The sequence below is a fragment of the Delphinapterus leucas genome, chromosome 8, assembly GCF_059928025.1.
Source record: "Delphinapterus leucas isolate spDelLeu-1000000601 "Yukka" chromosome 8, BTC_Dleu_Yukka2, whole genome shotgun sequence".
NCBI classification, from domain to species: Eukaryota; Metazoa; Chordata; class Mammalia; order Artiodactyla; family Monodontidae; genus Delphinapterus; species Delphinapterus leucas.
Genome location: NC_143136.1, coordinates 43,155,150 through 43,175,530, shown reverse-complemented (window position 1 = coordinate 43,175,530; position 20,381 = coordinate 43,155,150). Strand labels below are relative to the sequence as shown.

At 39.4% G+C, this 20,381-nt stretch overlaps 1 protein-coding gene across 5 annotated transcripts in view; it reads left to right on the top strand.

The window, feature by feature from the left end:
- MYO1B (myosin IB) overlaps positions 1-20,381 on the top strand; it is a 192,621-nt gene that overhangs the window by 160,271 nt on the left and 11,969 nt on the right. For 3 of the 5 annotated variants that reach the window (XM_089916558.1, XM_089916557.1, XM_022567282.3), the window contains 10 exons: positions 803-952; positions 4,312-4,380; positions 5,649-5,735; positions 6,002-6,088; positions 7,899-7,985; positions 11,187-11,261; positions 12,893-13,027; positions 14,889-14,995; positions 18,096-18,228; positions 18,883-19,035. In XM_089916558.1, coding sequence (XP_089772684.1) covers positions 803-952; positions 4,312-4,380; positions 5,649-5,735; positions 6,002-6,088; positions 7,899-7,985; positions 11,187-11,261; positions 12,893-13,027; positions 14,889-14,995; positions 18,096-18,228; positions 18,883-19,035 — 1,083 coding nt within the window. The remainder of the gene's footprint in view (positions 1-802; positions 953-4,311; positions 4,381-5,648; positions 5,736-6,001; positions 6,089-7,898; positions 7,986-11,186; positions 11,262-12,892; positions 13,028-14,888; positions 14,996-18,095; positions 18,229-18,882; positions 19,036-20,381) is intronic. The other 2 variants (XM_022567283.3, XM_022567284.3) reach the window with 2 other exon arrangements.

Below are 20,381 nucleotides of genomic sequence, written 5' to 3'. Positions count from 1 at the left end.
GGGCAAATTCTTAAAGGATATTTAACTTTATAATGTTACCCAAGATGCTACCACGAATGTCACATTTTTGTGTTTTTCTGCAAATGTCCAAAGGGGTGGCTTAATAAGGGATAATGGAAGAACATTTGTATTTTTTATGAAACACCAAAACTTTTGAGCTGATAGATTGTACAGCATTTAAGAAATCATAAAGAAAATGGTATTACAATAAAACCTCCCTAACTCGTAAAAATTGGAGGTTACTTCAGTCTGTATTTGTAATATCTGAATTATACAGTAATTTTAGGAAAGACAGCCCTGCTATTCAGAGGTACACGAAGGCACCCACATTAAAAAATTTTTTAAGTTAAAAAGAACACTTAAAATTCTACTTAGTGAAGAACTCCATTGGAGCCTTTTTATAACTGAATAGACTAGCATGAGGTATAATTTACATAGCAGTTTACTGGAAATTTGGAGAATTAGGAAAGTGTTCAAATCGTCTGAGAGAGACCTTGCCGTCACCTCCCTTCCAATAATTTCATCTTCACAGATAGTGTGAAGGTACATCTAGAGCTCAGTTCAGCCCTTACATGATTCGTCATAAATTCTAAAGCACTGTACTCTAAATTGTGTATCTTGCGTGAATTCATCCCAATAGTTTTCTTCTGGACTACTATTCATAATATCTGTAATTAAGTTATTTTTGTTTTCCTCAATGTGGTTCACTCCAACATTGTGACATTTTATTTCCTGAGAATGATGTTCACATATGCCACGAGTTTTGGGTGGAAATTTGATAAATCCATCTATTATTTATTAGTTATTCAAATTGGAAGACCTGAGGAAGCAGCGTCTTGAGGACCTGGCCACTCTCATTCAGAAGATTTATCGGGGGTGGAAATGTCGCACACACTTCCTGCTGATGAGAAAAAGCCAAATCGTGATTGCTGCCTGGTACAGGAGATACGCGGTGAGAGCCCCTGACATTTTTTTGAGCTGTAATCACGATGCTTTTTTTTGCAAATATTTGTTATGTACTTAACTGTGTAGGTATTTTTTTTTACATACTTCATCCTCCGAATGACCTCGTGAAATGGGTGCTTTTCTGGTCCCTTTTTTAAAGATGAGAAAACTAAGTCATTGAGCTGTTAAGTAACAGCTCCTATGAGGCAGGGATGGGGTTTGAATCCAGGACAACGTCAAAGCTCTAGTTTATCCTGCTGTCTTCCACTGATGGAGGTACATGTAGTGGGAGATCTACATCTTGAATTTGGTTATCAGATTGGAAGAGATAATGTCATTTAACCCTTTGAGTATAGTAGGGTCAATTTTCCCAAATAATTGGCTGTTTTCCATTTATTGTAGGAATACTGAAAATGGCTTTAATTCCAGAAAGCTAATGCCACATTTTAGTAGAATTCTGGGTTTGGGTTAAAGGGTTGGATCTCCTTTAGTCCTCAGATATCTGGCCCTTTGGGAAAAGACTCCAAAATAAAGTATTTAATTGGTATGGAATTTCTTTGGGGAATTTTCTTTCTCACTCAATTATAGATGTTTCATTGGAGGCATAACAGGTTTGAGGGGAACCTGAAGGTTTACCTCTAGGCTAGCTTGAACTTGGCATTGCGTTCTCACAAAATGAATTTTAATGATAAGAGCACTGCTTCCAAACACATTTTCATTCTCTGCTTTTTCACTAGAGAGTGAGTTGGAAAATGAATTAAAATTGCAATCAAATCTCCTTTAGGGTGTTCTTCCTCTTTTTCAGCTGTAGAGGAGTTTTGCTTTAAGGGTGTGTATAATCAGGACATCATTTATGCTGACCTGTTCTCATGTAATACATTTTAGTGTATAATTTCCAAGTTTTAGAAATTAATGAGTTACTTAAATGAAAAGTAAGGAAAAATTATGTGATCTTTAAAAGAATATCTTTAAAATTGCTTCCTCAAGTTAAAAGAGTGTAACCAACAGTACAAGTGTTAAAGTATGACCCTAGCCAGTGGGTTCATTAACATGTATCCTGCAAAGGCCCAGAAGACTGTTGTCACCAACCTGGCTGCACATAGCAGTGGTACTTGGCCCTTCGGCAGATTCATAATGCTCTGTTTCCTGTTTGCCTGAGAAAGGGAGGACCCACAAATAGGCAGTCCTCAAGGAACCCCTTTTATTATTTCTTATTTTGAGATCATTAAGAAAAACCAAGTTTTGAAGCATCCTGAATTCATCTATATTGAATTCTACCAATAGTTTTGAAACCCTTATTCTGCCAGGCTCAGGGGATAGCAAGGTGAACCAAACAACCTGATTCCTGACCTCATACAGTTCATGGCTAGTGAGGGACAATATGCATTTAAGCAAATAAATAGAACAATGACAGATTTTAGAGTAAGTGCTAGGAAGGAAATAGAGAACTGAGATAAAGAGTAATGGGGAGACTGGAGATTAGATAGGGTGGTCAAGGAAGACCTTCTGGAAGGGGCCATTTCATCAGAAGGATGAGGAGAAAAGTCAAGGAACCAAAAATAGCAAGTGCTGTTTCCACCCTCCCTCCCAATAAGGAGCTTTTGTATCTCGAGATTTTTAAAAAGTCACCATATGTATCATTAATTTGTGATTCTGAGAGTTAGAATGATAAATAATAGCCCAAACTTTAGAGGAAGTATTAATTTTGCTCTAGTGTTATTTCTGTTTTCGAATTTGAACTACAGGCAAACCTCAGAGACTTTGTGGGTTTGGTCCTAGACCTCTCCAATAAAGCAAACATTGCAAATCTTTTGGTTTCCCGGCGCACATGAAAGTCATGTTTACGCTATACTGTAATCCATTAGGTGTGCAATAGCATTATATCTTTAAAAAAAATGTACATACCTTAATTAAAAAATATTTCGTTGCTAAAAAATGCTAACCATCATTTGACAACGCAGGGTTGCCACAAACCTTCAATTTGTAAAAAAAAAAAAACCCCGCAATATCTACAAAGTACAGTAAAACAAGGTATGCTTGTAAATGCCTCCACCAGTTAACTACAGTTATCCAAGCCAGTGATTTTCCCTTGACCAAATAACTCCAAGATTTTCCGAATGACCATTTTCGGTTACTACTTATCTTAAAATCCATATTCTGTGATATTTCATGGCTCCTTGAGGTGACTTTTAAAGACAGTTATTTTCAAGCCATGCAGGAATTTTAAAAGAAGACATTGAGGTACCAAATGAATGTCAGAAGTGATGGTCGGATATTGTAGGTACAGTTTAGCCCCTACAGCCGTAGACTATCACTCTGTGTGGAATCTTAGAGATTTTCCAGCTCCTCAGTTGACTGATGAAGAGACTGAGGCCCAAAGAAGGTGGTGACTTGTACAGGGTCCCAGGGTTCTCTTTGCCTTTCTCTCGGGCACCCTCTTTTGTTCTGCTGCTCATTTTCTCTGAGCTTCCGGAACATAGCCTAGAGTCCTGGGAGCATCTGTTCCCCCTCAGAGAAAGGGGGCTGGGCACTCTGCCATTTCCAGGGTCTGAGTCACAGCCTGGCTTCAGTATTTTGTTTGAAAAGCTGTGAAATTTCATCACAAATGCCCACGTTGTAGTGAATATTCCCCGCTAAATACAGTAAGCGCTCACTTCTCTAGGGATAGTGTTCTAGCAGCCTCCACTCTCCAAGGCATTGGCCCTGGAAGTAAGGGCCTCTGGGCCTCTAGCTTGCCGAGCCGACTCTTGGGAAGATCTCCCTGGGTCTTCCTTAACCTTCCCCACCTGGAAATAACCTCTGCTGTAGTTGAACATCCTCACGGTTCTATTGAAGGGCTCTATGGCGAGTAGGAGCTCAATAAATAAAGTTTAGTCGATGGATAGGAGTTGACTTAAATTTGTTAGCTGATTTCCCAGCTTGGGGCAGTAAAAGCAGCAAACCTAAAAGGAACTGGAGACGTTAGAGGCTGACCCAGTGAGTAGCACACTGAGAAATGGCACCAAGAAGAGAGAAGGCTTAGGAGCAGATGCAGAGCTCAACGTGTATTCATTCATGTGTGTTCACTGGGTATCTGCTATGTGCTCGACGTTGTATTATAACAGCATGACACAAAGAACAGATGTTAATAATGGTGGGTCCTGAGTCATTTCGAAATTAATTGTATTTACCATCCTTGAAGCAAACTTTGGATTAATCATAATAATTTTGGATTGTTGGATATTTTGATTTCTGTACTTATTGGTTCCTGGAAAGAATATGGGTGATCGAGAGTTCATTGCACTAAGTGAGCAAATTCTCTTTCTCAGTGTGCATGTTATGGATATGTAAATAGAATTGCTGATATCTTCCCCTTTCATCCTACAGCAACAAAAGAGGTATCAACAGATAAAGAGCTCTACCTTGGTAATTCAGTCTTATATCCGGGGTTGGAAGGTGAGTTTAAAAGAAGTGATCCTTATTTATGTAAGGTTTTCATGTTCTTTACAAAGGATGATGTCTCTGGGCTCACCCTGCAGGGGAGGGTTCCTCATCTCCTGCCTACCCTGTAAACAGTCAGATGGAAAAAATAAATATTATGGGCCAAGCTCCGGCCCTACAACATGTCTTGGCTGCTTCCTGCTTTCTTTTCAAGAGCTTTGTTCTCTGAGCAGGAAGCCCTTGAAATAATACCGTACATGATTTCAATATCCTCTTGCCCCCTGTTTGCGAGGGAAGCTGTAACGCAAAAGGCTGTCTCACACTGTTGCCTCCATACCTGTGAGCCCTGCCATACCTCAGCACCCCAGCACAATGCCTTCCATACCTTCCCTGTGACCCTCTTGCAGGCTGCCCCATCATGATTGAAAGATCCTAAGCTCTGGCTGTCCTAGTGCACCCACCACCTGGTTCTGGGTCCTTCCTGCCAAAGTGTGATTCAGAGTCAGCACACTATAGCCCACAAGCCAGATCTTGGTTCAGGAGTCCTGCCGTTCCCATTGCCCTTTGTCTAGGCCTGTGGGCAGCCCAGGTGCTTAGTGGTTGTCCCACAGCAATTGCCAAATACAAGTCTGCTGTGCTCAGAGTAAGTGAGATTGCTGCACACAGGTTTTCCTTTGACCTACTACCGAGTCCTGGGTCCAGGCGTCCAGTCTAGAGACTTCAGAGGCAGAACTGAGGGTTCGCCTCCAAACCGGCTGTCCTCCTGGCCCCCACTAAATCATTTTCAAGCAACTGCTGGAAAGAAGCCACTAGTACTGAACCAGTGAGATAATTTTATTTTATAGCAAGTTTTTAGCCATCTCTTTTGAAAAAAAAGTACAGCTACAGTTCCTTCCAGACAATAATAATAAAAGTGATCAAGTGGATTTTGGTGGATCATTGGAGATCCACTGACCGCCTTCTGAGAACTGTTCCTTCCATCTGCCGTGTCCAGTTTGTATTGCTGTGGTCAGATTTTTTCCTGTCACGTGTCAGGGCGTGGGAGGCTGCTGTCTATCTGAGTGGGGCTACACTGTCATGCTTGATAATGTCTTCATTTACCACCTTCTCATGGTCCATTTTGGGCTAATAAAGCAACCTTCCCTTTTCCTTTCTTTAAGCTACTGATTTTTCCCTTGAGAAGGGGGATTATGACTATCTCTTCAGGTGGTTTTTTTCAAGTCACTATGGATATAGTTTTTTGGTGTTAATTTTCTATCTTTCTGGGTCATTCTGTGCTTTAGGCCCGAAAAATCCTGAGGGAACTGAAGCATCAGAAGCGCTGTGAGGAAGCAGCCACCACCATTGCAGCGTATTGGCATGGTACCCAGGTAGGCCAGAGATGCCCAGGAAGGCAGCGGGTCAGGAGTGATGTGTGGAGCAACGGACCCTCCCATTCGGGATTCACTGGCTTAAGCTCCTGAGCACGTGTTTGCCTCTTGCTCTTTCCAACGTTTCGGTGTGGGGTGGTGGCACACGCTTTTGTGTTTACTGTTTGATGGTGACCGGTGTCTCTCTTCCTCTTTCTCCATTGGGAATCAGCAGTAACCTTTCTTGCCTTAAACTTTTCTGTAACTCCTTTTCAAATGCATCACAGGCGCGAAGGGAACTGAGCCGGCTGAAGGCGGAGGCTAGGAATAAACATGCTATTGCAGTTATTTGGGCTTACTGGCTTGGATCTAAGGTACTTGAAATGCACATCCCATCACTCCCATCCTGGAATCCGCAATAATCAATCCATATCTCTAGCATCTCAGGGGATGAAGACCCATGGTTAACAGTGGCTCACACTGGTGCATGTCCTAGTAGCCACATTTAATAACCCTGGAGATGTTTGTGCCAAGAGAGCACGTTAGGAAGCAAGCATGCGTAGGCAAAAAAGACTAATTAATTGCTTACTAATGAGGTACTATCATAGTTGCTCTTTTTTTTAAACTCTCGAGTAACATGCATGTTTAGTTTTGGGGGGGGTTGTTTGTTTTTTACCCCCCTAATATATCCTGGCAGTTTTCTGAAGGTGTTTTTGTGCGCTATGGGGGCATGATGGTAATGTTAAAGTTTGGGTTTCGGTTGGTCTTCCGCAACATGTTAATAATAGAAACACCTTTAACGCATGCTCGACAAAAATATTAATCCATGAATGAAATTGTTTTTTAGGCTCACTGTGGTAGCTGTTGATTATTATAAGCAAAATATTATATGTGAAAAGAAATATCATCTGTGATTTAGCAGAAAGCTCTGTTCATGCAAAGCTAGCTGTAATTGCCCCTGAAGAATCCCAGGAATTTCGGCATCAGCTGTTTGTGATCAGAAACAAAGGCCTCCTGAAATACTCTCACTAATCCCCAGGCAGAGTCGTGGGCTCTGTGAACGTTTTACATATCCCAAGGGAGGGAGCACTTTAGATGTTTTTGTTACTTAGAAAATCAAAGATCATCTCTGCTAAACATGTGTATCCCAGTTAGAAACTCAAATATCATTACCGTCCTATGTTTTTAAGTCTACCTTGTCAACATTATAAACCCGTCTTGTGAGAAAAATGAGAAAAGTCAACATTTGCCTGTATAAAGGTGTTAACTTGCCACAAACTAACCAATGTTGTTCATTTGTGTCCTCCCCTGAAAATCTGTGTGGAACAGACTAGTTCCCTTTTATAAACTGAGGGAGCTGTCTTAGCAGAGGCAGAGGGACTCCTAGACAATTACTCTGGGCTTTCTCCACTGAATGAGAGAAATCCATTTCCCAGCCTGAGTACTGTAATGTAATGAAACCTTAGTGCCTGTCTGTTCCTGTCTTTTAAAATAACATGCCTCAGATTAATTTTTCCCTAAGATTAATTTAAACCTACGAGTTATTTCACTTTTTTAATCTTGCTTCCATATATTTCACTGTTTAGGGCCTTACCTAATATTGAATTTTGATACATGCTACTTCTAATTTTCCAACTGGAAAAAATTGGAGGTTTTGTTGTTTTTGTTCGAAACTTCAGAGAGGCAACCTTTATTCCTTCCAGTTTTCTAAACGGTTGTTCACAAGAGTTATCTTTTTATACATCCAAATGCATGAACTCAGGAATTCACAGCCTCTTTAGCCCCGTGGGCTGGCAGCAAAGGGAAGTCTATGTAAATCCTTAGGTGCCACTCACAGTTCTAAGGCTTTGATGAGGGAGGGGAGTGAGAGAGTGTGGAGAAGGGAGTGAAGAGGGAGAGAGAACAGGGGAGAGAAAAGAAACAGAATGGAAGTAAGGGGGAGGGCAGGGGAGTGCTTCCCTCAGGTACCCTCCTCTGGGACAGAGTCTCAATGCACCGAAAATACAAGGGACTACGCTAGCCTGACACTGATGCTTTGGGTTTAAATGATTGTGCACCATTTCTCTTTCATTCTGAAATCCTGATACATAAATTGGCTCTTCTGTTTGGTGGGGTGTCTTTTTCTGGTCATTTGTGCTGTCTGCATTGGGCTGTCTCTTTTATTTACCATCTAAAACATTCTAGGCTCGAAGGGAATTGAAACGCTTGAAGGAGGAGGCTAGGCGTAAGCATGCAGTTGCTGTCATTTGGGCTTACTGGCTTGGACTGAAGGTACTTCCTCAACCTCTTCTTTCTGTCCACGGTGAACTCAGTGAAGCCTAGCACCTACTAACTCTGACCAGACGATTGATTATGCTTGCTCATGGTCTGCACAGTCTTTTACAATGTCATCTTGCCTAATTTGATTTCCTTTTGAGAACAATCCTGTACACCAAAATTTTCTGATTTTATTGCATTGTCTTTCTTTAAATAATAAAAGTAATAGCATATTACTTTAAATAGTAATGTAGCATATTTTATTCTTTGTTATCCAAGTTCTGTTTAATGTTCTCTTTATGAGATGAAGATTGTTTTTCATTTATGAGACAGAGTTACAGCAGTTGAGCTTAGAAGCTGACCAACCATTGCAGTGACCAGCCTGGGGATATTGGGCTTTTGTTTCCCTTTACCCATCTGTTCTGTCCCATTGACGGCTCTTGGAGCAGAGCTTTCTTAAAAGTGCCCATCGTTCTAATTGTTCAGCATAGAAACGAAAGGGTTTTGCATAAATATACAGATTTTGACAAATAAGACCAGCAGTAGATCATTCAGGTTAAAGAGAACTTTAGATTCAAATGCCCTCTAATTTAGGGCCAGGTTTATTTTAAAGCAATACTTCCTACTTGAGGTAAGCTTGCATGTTAGCGAATATGACTCTGAGCTCTGGAAAACCTTGAGAACGACCTTTAGGCAATATAAGGATTTTGTCTTCCTAATATTCAGTAACTCCTCACTGTAGGGAGCCATCCATATTGTCATTTGGGGATAATTAGGCCTTTTTTTGACATTTCCTCTTTGTTATTTTTACTATAATACTATAATTCATTTTTTTAAATATTTGAATATTCTCCAGGAAACCATTGACTCTGAACCTGAACTGTTTTAGCAGTATCTGTAAACTCTGCTTTGAACAATCTGCGTTTTTCCCTGAAAGTTTAGCCTATAAACTTTTAGTAAATTAACTTTTTTATTATAATGAATATTTATCAAGTAATTGTTGAGGTAATTAAGAAGTAACTTAAATATGAATTTAAGATGTTCTATTTCAAGAATTCTGAACAAGTTCTGTTACTACTTTTTTAAAGTTAAAATGGAGGATTTTATTTCCCATTTTATTCACATTCTAATTTGCATTCTAATTTTCATAAAAGGAAGGAACAAACAACATTGAGTCAGGATTTTTACTCTCTATAATGATTTCTACCAGCAACATCATGTTTATCTTCAGTTTTCTGGATTTAACTAATTGCATATGATTTAAAAAGTACTTTTAGGTTAAGAGTGTATGCTAGCATCCTATAAACCAAATTCAGTTCACAGGTGAATACTGTTTTAGCTGAAGTTAACTGGGCTTACTCTATAGACATAACTGTCTTTTTTTTTCCAGTTTCCACAAAACAGGAGTATTTTAATGTTACCATTATTGTTATAAGATTAAACATCTTTGAAGTCCAAGAATGTAATAATTTTGTGTTTTTTTTAAAAAATAAGTATGTTGATATGAACAGTAACTTTGCCCTTTTAAATGATTTGATTCTTGTGGAATTGATTACAAAGTTCAGTGGATCCTTTTTAAGACCCCGGGGCCCATGAAGGGGACCCATTCTATATGCCAGCATGTTGTCACCAGGCCTCTTCTTTGTGTAGCTGTTTTTCAGGCGAAAGGGCCTGTCCTGTGAGTATCAAAAAGAATGTTGCATTGAGCTCAGTTACAATGAAATTCAAGTAAATATAGGACTTCTAGTATATTTCTAAGGATATGTTTTCATGAAACTCACTTTAACTTCTCTGCTTTTGTACACTCTTACAATTTCAGGGGCTAATTAATAGGTATCATTTTTCTTCTTGTTCCTTCTAACCTTGTAAGTGAGATTTGAAATAGTTATAGACAACTCCATGGCTAAAAGAGAAATGATAATCAGTAACATAAGATATGAATTAAAGGAAGAACTGCCTATGTGGTGTATGGGAGAATTTTTAACCCTTAATAATCCACAGATGTAGAGAATAGGTCTGGTGCTCAAATGTCCAGAGGGACCAGGCAGGTCCCATGGATGAGGGAAGTAGCAGATGGAAGGTAGGGTAGGAATGGCAGGCCTCCTGCGGGCCTCCTGTGGTTTGGAGGTTACAGCTCTCTTCCAAAGGCAGCAATGGCTGCTCTGGTCCACTCAGTCCTTGTCACGTGGGAATAGGACTCACTGTTGCTAGATCTTAGAAAATTGTAAGAGAAACCTGCAGCCTGAATTCCTGTGTGAAGGTCTTAATTTTAAAATGTGCATATAAAACATTTTTCGACAAACAATTTGGTTACTAGTTTGCTAGTTTACGTAAAGCCCCTAATGTAGAAATATTTTGAACATGTGCAGTTGAACCCAGAAAGCTAAAGATATAAGAAAAACATACATAATGTCTGAATTATTCAAGTAGGCTAATATTTTGCTAAATTCTAACTCTCCCATTTATAACTGAATGATGATAAACATTTTAAACGTTTTCCCCCTCAGTTTCCAAATTTAGCTATCATTCATTCATTTAGCAAACACCTCAGTTATTTTATTTGTTAGACACTAGTATACAAGGTAAATACGACAATATAGCAAGGAAGAAATGGTGAACTAAAACTGTAATATGAGGTCTTAAGTGCTGTGATTAGTATTAGTAGACAGTTTGATGGGAATGGGGTAAGAGAAAAAGTAATGCAATTAAATGGGAGATAATGATCATTCAATAGCTTCCTTTTAAATTCTTACTTTTAGTCACATTCACTTCTCAGTATGCAGTACTAAAGTCCTGTCTTCATATGCAAGGCTTTTGGAAACTGCCATATATTTCTTCAGGCATTTTTTTGCCTTCTAAGAACAATTTGAAGTGAAAATTACCTTATATAATTTTTTCTGGAATGTATTTTGATTTGCGTAGGGTTTGCAGCTATGCCTATAAAGCGTTTCTCATCAGATTGTCAGGCTCTTTAAAAACTAGTTAAGAGGATTAAAAACATCAAAACACTCTGGTATTATCTTGCATCTCTGAATTTCTTTTTCTCCAATTTAAAACCTACTGTCTCAGTATGCTTCAATTATTTTACTGTATCCAGAAAGACACTCATAAATTTACTTGTTCCATCTATGTTCGATTTTAATAGAGGTGTTATCACCTTTATGGGCATCTGCTGGCCGCGCATTAACCTCTGTATTCTGCTGCTTCTTTTTAAAGGTCCGCAGGGAGTACAGGAAATTCTTCAGAGCCAATGCTGGAAAGAAAATTTATGAATTTACACTTCAGAGAATTGTAAGTTTATACTTTACATATGGCTAATTAGCATTATTGCATTAACTAGTTAATAGCACCAACTCAGTAATATGTGACTTGTTTGGTAACAATTAAATCATAACTGTGCCACTGAGAGTTTGTGACCTTTTTTATCATCGGTTCTAAAATTCAAGTAGAATTGTGTCAGAAAGAGGCCTGTACGTGATTAATCAAATATTCTTCTTCTTTGACAGAGAGAACATACTTCGGGGAAAGTGAACCCAAGAAAGCCAGGTGTCTTAGTTCAGGCTGCTATAACAAAAATGCCATAGACTGTGTGCCTTAAACAATAAACATTTATTTCTCACAGTACTGGAGGCTGGACAGCCCAAGATCAGGGTGCCAGCATGGACTGGTTCTGGTGAGGGCCTCTTCCTGGTCTCCTCACATGACAAAGAGAAGGAGAAGCTAACTCTTTTCCTGTCTCTTCTTCTAAGGGCACTAATCCCACCTAGGAAGCTCTGCCCTTATGACCTCCTCTCAACCTCATTACCTCCCCAAGGCCCCACCTCCTAACACTATCCCTTTGGGGGTTAGGGTTTCAGCATAGGAATTTGAGGGGAATGCCAAGAGCTTGCCCTGCTAAACTGCCACGAGCCGCTGCAAAGTAAGGTTGGCAAACAAGCTAGTGGGTGGAGGGGTGAGGGAGAGCAAGGCTATGCCCCTCTCCCGGGATGGATTCTAAAGTTCCCTTCCATCTTTCCAAAAAGGAGTAGATGTAGTGGTGAAGAGCGCAAACTCTGGAGACAGCTTGCTCCACCACTCACAGATTTGCAAGCCTCATTTTGTCATCTGTAAAATGGGGATAATAATAGCATTAAACTTGTAGAGGTATGGTAAGGATTAAGATGAAGTAACACTATAACGCTCCCACAGTGCCTGGCCCATGTTAAGTGCTCTAGAGCAGGGGTCCCCGACGCCCAGGCCACCGACCGGTACTGGTCTGAGGCCTGTTAGGAACCGAGCTGCACAGCAGGAGGTGAGGATCAGGCAAGCAAGCAAAACTTCATCTGCCACTCCCCATGGCTTGCATTACTGCCTGAATCATCCCTCTCCTCCATGGAAGAACAGTCTTCCACAAAACCAGTCCCTGGTGCCAAAAAGCTTGGCGACCGCTGCTCTAGAGCAGTGCTGTCCAATAGAACTTTCTGCAGTGACAAAAATGTTCTGTATCTTTGCTGTCCAGTAGAGTAGCCACTGGCCACATGTGGCTAGTGAGCAGTTGAAATGTAACTAGTGTGACTGATGAACTGGATTTTTAATTTTTTTAATTACTTAAAATTTAAGTATAAATAACCACCTGTGCCTAGTGGCTACCTGTTAAAACACTGCAGCTCTCTAATGTTGACCGGTATTAGTATTAATGTTAATATTAAAATTAGTATGCGCGTTAGTATTCTTCTTTTCTCTTAACCATTTGGTGGAGCTCAGATTTCTCCAACCAATGCGAAGAGTGGAATAGAGACTTTCCAGAAGCGTTACAAAGTCTTATGGACTAAAACTTGGTAAATTCCACTAAAGACTGGTTTCTTTGAGTCTGGTTTATGTCAAACAGTGTTTTTTTCTGGTGTATTTTACTCATCTGGTATTTTCTGTCAAACCCAACACAGGTGCAAAAATACTTCTTGGAAATGAAAAATAAGGTGCCTTCCTTATCTCCGATAGATAAGAATTGGCCATCAAGACCTTACCTATTCTTGGATTCTACTCACAAGGAGCTAAAAAGGATTTTCCACTTGTGGAGGGTAAAAATTGTCTTGCTATGTTTTTTCAGAGACTTCTTTTCGTATATTTTGAGTGTTTGAGGAGTGTTACGTAAAAGCAGACTCTTCCTCTAGCCTCAAGGAGAATTAGTTGAGGAAGTTGGTGTTTTTGAAGCAGGCAGCGTGCTTGGCTTTCTGTGAGAATTCCTAGAGCCCCAGGTGCTCCTGTGACATCTTCTCTCATCCGTGGTTGGGAAGGAAAGAGCAAGGCTGCATTGTCTTTCCCGTCCAGATTCCAGTTGCTTTCAAGTAGTTGAGTTTTTTGGTTTTGTTTTCCTCTTTAGTTGAAGAAATATTTGCTGGAGGTAGAAGTAATAAAATTTGAACATCTTCATGTGAGTGGTAAAGTCTCGAAAATTGTATGAGTTTACTTTCTATGAAGACATACATAGACACACATGAGAACACACACATTTTAATGGACTGGGGGGAAGAAGCTCTAAAGTCACCCAAAGGACATTAAAGAGATTAAAATTTCCATACCTGAGTGAAAGGGAAGCTGAAAATCTACTTGATTTGGCCTTATATTTTGGCTCACTTAATTTTGTATGAGAGCATAACATGTAATTTAGGTGGTGCTATGTGTGGAATACATGGGGTACTTGTACAGAGGTTGACTTCATTTCAGTAACTTAGTTGATATATGGAATGCTAAATATATGTCATTCAGATAGAATGGAATCATTAGGTTGAAGGGCTTGTATTTAGTAAGTGAACGATTGATGGATACGTCTTCTGGGAAACTTTCCTGCCCAGTACTATGGGCTTCTTCTTAACTGAATCAATTATGTATAGAGACATTATCACTGATCAGTGATACCAGCACAGCATATAGAACTGGATTCTGAGTTCTGTTCCCTAACTTAGTGAGTCAGTTTGGCAAGATTCACCAATGTCTTCAATGTTCATCTCCCCCTTTGAGTCTGATATGGAAACTATTTTCAGAAGTAATGATGGGGAGTTTCTAATGCTGGGCATCCGCTCTGCCTGTCCTTTCCCCCAGCCCCTGAGCCTTGCCTTTACCTCCGTTGAACTGGGGGTGGAGAATGGGAGGGATGAGTTTATTCCAGGGGTGGGCAGCAATGCTAACATTCCTTTATATGATTATGTGGGTGGTTCTCAACCACCCCTGAACTGAATTTCTTACAGAGTTCATCTAAAGAACCTGGTCCTGTCCCTCCCACCACCCCCTTCTCCTTTCAGTGCAATCTCAGAATCGGGTGAAGGGAAGATTTCTCAGGTCCCGTGTCCACGTTATAAAATGGTAATGGAGGATTCGGAACAGTGCTTTTCAAACCATAGGTGATAGCATACTTGTGGGTCATGAAATCAATTTAGTTGATTACTACCAGCATTTTAAAATGAAATACAGTACGATAGAAAATAACGGAATATACGACATCGTAGAAAGGATAAGTATTGCTTTGTGAAGGTTTTGTGTAAGTTGTCTATATGTGTGTCTATAAATATGTGCACTGGGTTGTGATGTACCATGTTTTCCTTACTGTGAGTCTCTGAAAGAGTATGATAGCTCAGGACTGTGGATGTCCAAGGGCTGACGTCATAGTGGGAGGAAACGGTACTCCCGGGGGGGCCCAGGCCAGATGTTTTGAAATAGCATCGCAAGTTCTGCCATACAAACAGTCGTTTTTATGACATTTTCTGAGACCAACCTTTTAAAGCTCAGGAAGGAAAAATTCTCTTGGCCTTTTAAATGAATATTTCATACACATTTACAATTATTCTTAACTGCTGTTAAATTGGCTTAGCATATTTAAGGATGAGTAATGATTTATTTATATAAGTGATGTCCTTCTTTTTTTCTTCTTTTCATATCTCACAGTGTAAAAAATACAGGGACCAATTCACAGACCAACAGAAACTTATTTATGAAGAGAAACTAGAAGCCAGTGAACTCTTCAAAGACAAGAAGGCTTTATACCCATCTAGGTATTATGGCTTTGCTTTACCCATAAAAGTCAATATTTTAAAAGTTTCTCAGATATATTCGTAGGCATTTTCTAGTGGGTTTTGATTTTAGTAATACACAGATTTTTAATTTCATGAATTACTTTATGATCAGCTGGATATGAATATAACACATTTGAGCAAGGGCTTCCATAGTATACTTAGAGAAATGAGATCACATTTGTTGGTTTTACTCTATTGGCATTACCTGAACACTTCCTAAATAATTAGAAGTTGTCATTTAAAATAAAAATTGTCTAGGCTGTTAAGATAAACTTACATTGTAAATTCCCGTTAGTTTTCTATAGTTTTTGGACGCTAGCTGGTTTCTGATGGCAATCTACTGTAATCACCATTCCAATCTTCCTGCTTTAACAAGCTGGGTCAGAATCTCATTTGTAAGATAAATGAAGAATGAGCCAGTCTGTCACTTTCTGAGTGTTGCCTAGGCACTGGCCCGTGGTGGCCTTTGGTCGGCTAACTTATTGGCTGTGAGTTCACTGGCCTCTGCGGCAAGTTCAGTTCCTTTATTGGAGGCACCAAGTGCTCAGTAAAAGAAGGAACACCAACTGCAAGTTTGCCAAGTGAAGTTCTTGGTAAAAACTGCTTATCAGAGTATTCTTCCATCTCCCAAGTTCATCGTTTTCCCCCCTAGGATTCCTATCCCCTTTACATCTGGTGTTTCTAAAAAAGTAGATTGTACAATTTCAAGCCAAATCTGTAACAACTTTTAGCTTTTCCCAAAGAATGTCTTAGAAATAAAAATACATTATATGCTAAGTATATTCACACGTACTGCATGTGGTGTGTCTGTATTCTCTACGTCTACACGTATTTGAAAGCGCTTCTTCTTAAAGGATTAAATGAGCATAAGTTGTCAAACTCATTTGCTTTAGATATTTTAAATGGCACAGCTTCCTTGGTCAGCTGACTTGGCTGCTTGAGGGGGTGTACACTCCCCTCAATCAAACACAGCGTCTAAATCCAACATTGTTCAAAGTGCCTGCTCTGTAAAGCATATTCAGACAGGCAGATCGTCTATATTCTTTCTCCACCAACTTAATTCATTCAACTTTTTCTTTATATGTCTTTAAATTATAGAGTGACCTTCTTAATTAACATTCCCTATGGATGACTCTTTAGAAACTGGAAGGAGAAAAAAATGCATTTTTGAAGAAACAAATTCAAAGACAGTTAGCACTTTGTATTATTAAAAATGTGTTTGAATATGAACAACAACCAAAAAATGTTAATATCAAGCCAAGTCCTCTTGGGTAGTTTTATTAGTTTTCGGGGATGGTAGCATGCTCACCCTCTAGCATTGAGAGAGGTCGAATCGTTTATCCTCCCACCGCTCTGTGAAGTGGCAGCCCTTAGGGGTGCTGACCTTTTCTGTCCTGGAAGCTGTGAAACACTGACCACCTACGTGGATTTTCTTCCCTGATCCTCCACACACAGCACAAGCATTTAAAGTTGTATTTGCAAATTGCCAGAACTTTATAGCTCAAAATGAAGCCGTGGTTTTTCCTTGACATCTTTGAAGAAGCCTCCCTGTCACCCCACAGGTCTTTAGGGAAAGCCACCTTGGTGCCGTGTGCATGATCATGCCTCTTACAAGAAGTAGTTTGGAAGAAAACTGCTCTGATTCTGAATGTTTACCTTGGCCACCTCTGTCCATTTAGGGGCATATCCTAAGAGGAAAGGCCAGATTTTTCTTTCATATATGGCCTACTTAGAGCCAGAGTTACATGGTAATATTAAGTGCTCTGCAGTTTTCTTCTCAAGTGGTTGCTCTGGATCTGTTCTTCCCCCGAAGGCCTACTCACTTCCTTACTCTCTGTGAGAAAATGAAAATTTTCTCTGGAGCAGGTGATGGTAATGATTTGTGCTCTTTTTACCATTGCTACGTATTGTTTAAAGATATTAATGAATCCTGTGTAGGTAGCTGTTAACCTTATAATAACAGATTAAAAGGAATGACCTATTCCTTCCTGTGAGTCCATGCAGATGGGTCTTGGCTGTCCTACTTGTGAGTGATTTCTTTCTTGGTTGTTCCATGTGATAAGATTTTTATCAAAGTCTTACCAACCAAATGCCATGATCACATCAAAAATATATTTGAGGTGATTCCTTACTGTAGTTTTGATTTTCATTTCTCTAATGTTGTTGCTGGAGAGGGTGTGGAAAAAAGGGAACCCTCTTGCACTGTTGGTGGGGATGTAAATGGATACAGCCACTCTGGAGAACAGTATGGAGGTCCCTTAAAAAACTAAAAATAGAATTACCATATGATCCAGCAATCCCACTACTGGGCATATACCCTGAGAAAACTATAATTCAAAAAGAGTCATGTACCACAATGTTCATTGCAGCACTGTTTACAATAGCCAAGACATGGAAGCAACCTAAGTGTCCGTCAACAGATGAATGGATAAAGAAGATGTGGTACATATATACAATGGAATATTACTCGGCCATAAAAAGGAACGAAATAGAGTTATTTATAGTGAGGTAGATGGACCTAGAGTCTGTCATAGAGAGTGAAGTAAGTCAGAAAGAGAAAAATACCGTATGCTAATACATATGGAATCCAAAAAAAAAAAAAATTGGTTCTGATGATCCTAGGGGCAGGACAGGAATAAAAACACAGATGTAGAGAATGGACTTAAGGACACGGGGAGGGGGCAGGGTAAACTGGGACAAAGTGAGAGAGTAACATTGACATATACACACCACCAAATGTAAAATAGATAGCTAGTGGGAAGCAGCTGCATCGCATGGGGAGATCAGCTCGGTGCTTTGTGACCACCTAGAGGGGTGGGATAGGGAGGTTGGGAGGGAGACGCAAGAAGGAGGGGATATGGGGATATATGTATACGTATAGCTGATTCACTTTGTTATACAGCAGAAACTAACACAACATTGTAAAGCAGTTATACTCCAATAAAGATATTAAAAAAAGAAAAAATATATATATATATTTGAAATTTGAATTTCAAAATCAACTGACCTGTTACCTTTTTCTAGTTAGTAGTACTTCCATGTGAAACCATTTCTTACGTGAGGAACTTTTTTCCTTTAGTGTTGGGCAGCCATTCCAAGGGCCTTACCTGGAAATCAACAAGAATCCCAAGTATAAGAAACTCAAAGATGCCATTGAAGAAAAGATTATCATTGCTGAAGTGGTGAACAAAATTAACCGTGCTAATGGGAAGGTAAAAACGCTAACCCTGAAGACCTGTAAGAAGTGTTTATCAGTTGGGACAGTTTTCTGAATGTTAAAATTTGCATTTCAGAAATAGACTCACAGACATAGAAAACAAATTTATGGTCACCAAAAGGGAAAGGAGTGGGGAGGGGTAAATTAGGAATTTGGGGTTAACAGGTACACACTACTAGATATAAAATAGATAAACAATAAGGTCCTACTGTATAGCGCAGGGAACTATATTCATCATCTTGTAATAATCTATAACAGAAAAGAATCTAAATATATGTGTGTGTGTGTGTGTGTGTGTGTGTATAACTGAATCACTTTGCTCTGTGCTGAAACTGACACAACATTGTAAATCAACTACACTTCAAAAAAATTTGCATTTCATATACTCTACAGAGTTATTGTGAATGGAGCTGTTTTCTCTTACCTTTAAGCTTAGGTGGAATTTTGCTTGTTCTCTGAAATTTTTGTGAGTTAAAATAGATTATCTATGTTCTTTAGTGTGTTCTCGTTTACGTAGGTGTGCATGCTGAAAAATATTAGAATAATATTTTCTACATTTCTACAAATAGCAATGCTTTAAGCTCATGAACTCTTTTGGGGGATTTTTGATCATTGGTTTTACATCCTTTTTTGTTTTGGTTTCTTGTAGAGTACATCCCGGATTTTCCTCTTAACAAATAATAATCTCCTTCTTGCTGATCAAAAGTCTGGACAGATCAAGTCAGAGGTTCCCCTGGTGGATGTAACCAAAGTATCGATGAGCTCACAAAATGATGGCTTCTTTGCCGTCCACCTCAAAGAGGTAAAGCTTTAACTATTGATTTGACTGAAAGATTTCTGCATTGGTCCAGTCTCTCAGACATTGATCTAAAATTTTCCACATGTGAATAATCCTATTACTTGAAGTTTATATATTCTGTTTACCGACCTGCAAATTTGGTCTATATTCACTCATGTAAAATCTCAGGCTTGGTTTTTCAGTAACTAAATGAGATTAATGACTCTTTTTGACTCGTTCATTTGAGTTCTCATTTCACTGAGTAGCTTTTTGTTTACACCCACCATGATGTGCCTTATTTTGAGACTAATTCCTGGAAATATCAAGACATTCAAAATTATACTTCCTTCGTTTCTTCTATCTATTAAATTAGTAAATGTCTTATTGTTCATCATGAATTTGGGGGGTTTTAATTAAAGGATGCAACTATAATAAAACAACTGCCTAGTAACTTTGACCTAAAGATTTTTTAATGTCAGCTTAACTAAGACCTACTGACTTGAACTGAGTGGTTAAGAGTGTAGGCTCTGGTATTGGTGTCACTAACTTTACAGTGACCTTGGCCAAGTCATTTAACTTTAATATGCCTACCTAACTTTCCTTTTCTTAAAATAGGGAAAATATTTGTACCTACTTCATAGTGTTGTTATAAGGGTTAAAAGAAACTATGTAACGTGTTTTTAGCATAGTGCCTATCACATAACAAATAGTCACTGAATAAACAGATGTCAGCAAATATTAATCATATATAGGTACATATACCTAGCTAATAGATAGTAACCTATCTAGCTGATTCTAAACATAAGAAAATCCCATAAGCTTAGTTCAGCCTGTTTTCCCCACTCTGGATTTTAGCCTAAAGGAGCATATTAAATCAGTGATCCCGAGCCTCGCTTATATATTAAAATATGCTGGTCCCCAGGCCATTTCCCCAGTCCAACCGAATCAGAGTTTCTTGGAATGGGGCAAAAGCATCCTGTATTTTGAAAGCTCCCCAGCTGAGTGCCTTGTGCAGCTAAAGTTGAACGCCACTGCCTGAGAGTATTTGTTGGAAGTCTTTTGGTTGTTGTTGTTCTTATTTTTTTAACCAAATCATGGAGGAGCTTTTAGAACAGCGCTTTCAGAATGAGTTATAGGTTAGGTCAGTGCTTCTCGAACCTGAGTTCACCCAGGGGTCTTCTTGTGGAATCGTCTGCAGTGGGCCTGCGGTCAGGCCTGAGCGTCTGCTTTTCTAACAAGCTCCCAGGTGATGTGGATGGTGCTTCTGGTCCGTCGACCAACTTGGGGTGGCAAGGGGTTAGGTAACCTTACTAAAGTGCTCGGAGCAACTTGGAAGAAATACTGCTTTTGTCATTATTGTTTATTCGGGA